General features: G+C 52.8%; 1 protein-coding gene across 1 annotated transcript; it reads right to left on the bottom strand.

The window, feature by feature from the left end:
* Positions 1-1,065: 1,065 nt before the first annotated feature.
* On the bottom strand, positions 1,066-2,257 carry EI90DRAFT_3060629 (uncharacterized protein; the record flags this gene model as incomplete). Its single annotated transcript, XM_039060505.1, has 4 exons — positions 1,066-1,307; positions 1,355-1,502; positions 1,867-1,941; positions 1,962-2,257. Coding segments are annotated over 4 exons (543 nt in total), but the record flags the coding sequence as incomplete, so codon positions are not given.
* Positions 2,258-4,349: the final 2,092 nt, after the last annotated feature.

Raw genomic sequence — 4,349 nt, 5'->3', positions numbered from 1 at the left:
AGATCCGAAATTAGGGACCCCTAGGACAACCAGCAATGGCACAGCGCTCCGCCTGAGTCGCTGAGGCCGAGGTCCTTCCATGCTAAGTCTCCGATTCCATTCCGGAGTCGTCCGAATCCGCCACATTCTAATAACACAGTCCTCTACCCACTATATGACACACTCCCTACATACCCCTTATTCTTATTTTTCCATATTTTTCCCAGCCCAATTCCGACCTCAGAGCCCGATATTGCTGCATTTCCCACATCTTCACACTAGCATGTGACCTTCCTGGTGCCCGGCATAAAGTTCAATTATCCATATCTCAGCTTCCACTGGACCGATTTGGACAAATTTAGTATCGGCGAAAAGCTACGATTTAGGAGGATTTAATTGCTTTTGATGTCAGATTATTTCCATCACACTCTTTTCTATTCTGTGGCCCCATGGACTATTCATTCCTGGGCACATGGATTTTCACTTATAGTTCACAGTTTTTCCTTCTATGATACAGAGGACTTCCCCCCTCAGAAGGGGCCTCCCAATTTTCAGTGTCCCTTTGTCTAGAAGATCAGCCATGCCAGAGCACGTCCAGAGAGCAGCCTTGGACTTCTGACAATTGTCCAGAGTGACCAGGAGTGGGTGTTTGTTTTTAGAGATTTTTGTTGATTGTCAGCAGCACCAGGACCACAGCACATTGCCACCCCCATCACTGACCCTATCCCAGCACTAGTCCCCCACATTCTTATCAGACCTGAGTGCTCCTTGAGCCCGGTTACAATGGCCAGTTCCCTTCGCATCACCACCCTCACATGTCCTTCAGCATAGTTGTTAGAACGGGCGGAAACAGACGACTCCGGAGTGGAATCGGAGACTTAGCGTGGAGGGACCTTGGCCTCAGCGACTCAAGCGGAGCGCTGTGCCATTGCTGTTTGTCCATTTGGTCCTTAATTTCACAGTAGGTGAGCAGGAAGTCTCTAGGGGGCATTTCAGGTCGATTTCGGACTAAACCAAAACAAGTATGTACAAGCGCCGATATATATAATGGAAGGGGCAAAAGCACAAGGAGAACAAAGGGTAACCGAATCGGAACGAAGGCGTCTGAACGGGAACAAAGGGTAGAGGGAGCGGAGCGGTACTGAAGGTCATAAGGTAGGACCTGTGATACGTCCGAAAGGAGGTAGAGAGGGCGAGGCCCAGAGGGGCAGGAGGATGAGGGGAAGTGGGGGTGATGACTAACTGGCTAGAATAGGAAGAAGCAGTAGTCCAAATAGGGATGAGGGGAAAACGCAAGAAATACATTACAAGCGGCGAGGGTGCCGAAGGCGATCCGCGAAGCTCGGGGGTTGCGGAGCTTACGGAGGTTACGGAGGCGGGGTTGAAAGTCCGAGGGATATTGGCAATGGTGTTTACGTAGTATGAGGTCACCAATGCAATGGACTAAGACCGAGGTGGAGTCAAAGTCCGAGGTAGGGACTATGACGGAGGCTCGGAGTAAGGTACGAGCGGTGTCTGAGTGTCAGGGGACGCCCAGTTATCCGGCCCCCCTTTACTCTAAGCGATATCAATGAGGTAATTGTTAGCCGAGATTGCGTGAGATAATTACGTAGTTAGAACGCAGATATAACTCATTGCGCTATATTCGCTATCGCGTCACCCCTTACCCGATATTCCCTCATTTCCCGCATCTTCTATCTTCCTATTTGATGTTGTGTTGCTATTAGTTACCATCTTCCCAATGTAACTGCGCTCTCGTGAGTTAGCAGAACTCATGTACATAAGGCTACTATGCCAGCTGGGCTAGCCCCCCAGCTTTGATATCGACTAGTTTCCTGGGGATACTCTTACGCTGCGAATAGACGCGCGGACTCTGACACTGAGTGCGAAGTACGGGACAGTGGTGGAAGGTCGTAACTTGGTGGAAGGGTGGCGGAGGAGTAACAGAGGGGAAAGGTAAGGGAGAAGGAGTGGCGGAAAGGAGAGTAGTCAGGTCCGAAGGTGAGTATCGGAGTGGACGGGGGAAGCATAGGAGGATGACGGGAGGGTGGAGGTGTTGTGAAGGGGGAGTGGAGTAGTAGGAGGGTGGCGAGAGGGGCGGTGTTCGGTCCGAGATGAGTATCGGAGCGGATGGAGATGGGGTCGAAGAGGTAAGGAGGAGGTGTGTTGCCAGGACCGAGGGTGAGTATCGGAACGGCAGCGGTAGGTTATGACTCCGGAGGTGAAGAGGGTGGAGGTCCGGAAGTCGGGTCGGGGTCGGGTATGCACGGATATGACACCATCCTTGATTCAGACGTTGTTGAACCCCCAGCACAGGTCTATGTCAGGGGACAACTCCCAGGTCCCCATGACCCTCCCCTATGGCCCACAGCCTCAAGTCTGGCCAGCCCTATCCAGGGAACAATCCTACTGTGGGTCAGAGATGAGAAGGAAGTTAACTTCTCATCTTCCCACAGTGGCCACAATAGATCGAAAACTTCCGGAGATATCCGGAAGTCACATGAGACCCGAGACCCAAGGTCCGGGCCATCCGGCCGCACTGAGTGTCTGGCACAGGGCACATGTGGGAAGTGCAACAGCCGGGTGCGGGCATGGGTGCAGGTGCGAGTGCGGGTGTGGATGCAGGTATGGGCTAGGTCAGGGTGTATGCCCTGACAGTCTAGCACTGAGAAGTACTTGGCATTGTGGAGGCAGGCAAGGACATCAGAGATGAGCGGGAGCGGGTATGAGTTCTTACCGTGATCTCGTTCAGTTTCTGGTAGTCCTGAACTAGGCGTAGTGACCCATCCTTCTTCTTGACAAAGAAGACTGGGGCCCCCATCAGGGACTTGGACAGTCGGATGCATCCGTTCCGCAGGCCCTCCCACAGAAACTCATCCAGCTCCTTCTGCTCCGGCCGTGAGAGCAGGAGTGTCATTCCTCTGGGGAGCTTGGCATCCGGCACTAGGTCAATGGCATGGTCCCAGGGTTTCCAGGGGGGCAGTTGATCGAAGGCCTCTTTCGAGAACACATCCCGGAAATCCTGGTACTGCTCTGGCACCAATGCCTCGAACGATGCGGGTTCCACCTCTGGGTTGTGGGCTTCTTGGGCCATCTGCTGGGAGGGTGTAGTAGTCGCTCTTAGCTCATGTCCCCACTCTGGAGGGATGATCGCAGTGTAGATCCCGTCTCCGGGCTCTAGCATGGGGTCTTGGTCACCTTGTGCTCATGGTGGCCGGCAGGAGGATGGGCAGCAGGACTGTGAGGTCTCTGGGTAGCTCAGCACACAGGGCCGTAAGTGATACAAGTGTGTGTATTTTAAGGTAGTGTGTAAGCAGTTACCTGGAGGTTCCCGCTTACCCACGTGACTATATGTGTCTAATTACATGTGGCTCGGGGTTTGGGGCTATTGCCCTGACATTCTCCCCCCTTGCGTTGCATTTGCGATGCATACAAGGTTGATGGTGAAGAAAACAAAGTTTTAATAATTGATTTACATTGAGTTTGAAATTATCAATGAGTGTTTTGTTGTCGCCACTTTAAAGTGGGCGATTTTTGTACATGTCGGTGAAGGAGAGAGAAAGGGTTTAGGGAATAAGTGAGTGTGAACTGTTACTTTGAGTGAACGGCAATACATGGGTATCGCAGGGAGAAAAGTAGTGGAGTTTGTCGAAAATGAATTTCGACCCAAAGGTTGTATGTCTTTGGTGTTCCTCACTTGTTCCATGAGGGTTCATGTGTAAGTGGTGTTTACACATGAGCAGTGGTGGATGTGGGTCTTTTGACGGAGTAGAGATTTCCGCAATTGTTACTTGTGGTTCCTCGCATACAGTATTGTGTGCGGGGCCTCGAGTTGGGGGAGGGTGTTTTCACGGGCGCCTCGATGGCATATTACTGTGTCAGTTTCCCTTTTCTCAAGGGCGGAGTCATTGCCCTGGAGGAGGGTTTTCCTCCAGGTTGTTCATCTGGACATCCAATTGCTGTGTCGGATGCGATGACATAGCCTGGGCTACATTGTCAGGCTGTGGGCTCGACAAAGTAGGCGCTCCCTGGGTGGGAGCGGGTTGTTGTGTTCCTGAGCTACTTGGCTCAGGTGTGGAGTACGCTAGCTCTACCGTTCTTCCCATGGGGAAGTGTCATATCCATCCCCGGCCATCGACTTCCGGTTCCTCCGATCCCTCCGGTCCAACTCCGGTCCTCCCCCACTAACCTCGGAGCCCCCATATTCCGCAATCCTCTCGGTACCCCTCGATGGTCACCACCCCCTCATTCCAATTTATTACCTATGCCTCCCTAAGTACGGAGCCCCGAGGACTTCCAGACAGCCCTGACGTCCGCTAGCGCACCCCTGCCTCCGCTGGGCAATACACTCACCTGCCCTGCAGAGCCCA

Source organism: Cantharellus anzutake (assembly GCF_015039405.1).
Source record: "Cantharellus anzutake strain C23 chromosome Unknown EI90scaffold_27, whole genome shotgun sequence".
Taxonomy (NCBI): domain Eukaryota; kingdom Fungi; phylum Basidiomycota; class Agaricomycetes; order Cantharellales; family Hydnaceae; genus Cantharellus; species Cantharellus anzutake.
The sequence above is the reverse complement of the archived record's forward strand: the minus strand, read 5'-3'. Positions and strand labels throughout refer to the sequence as shown.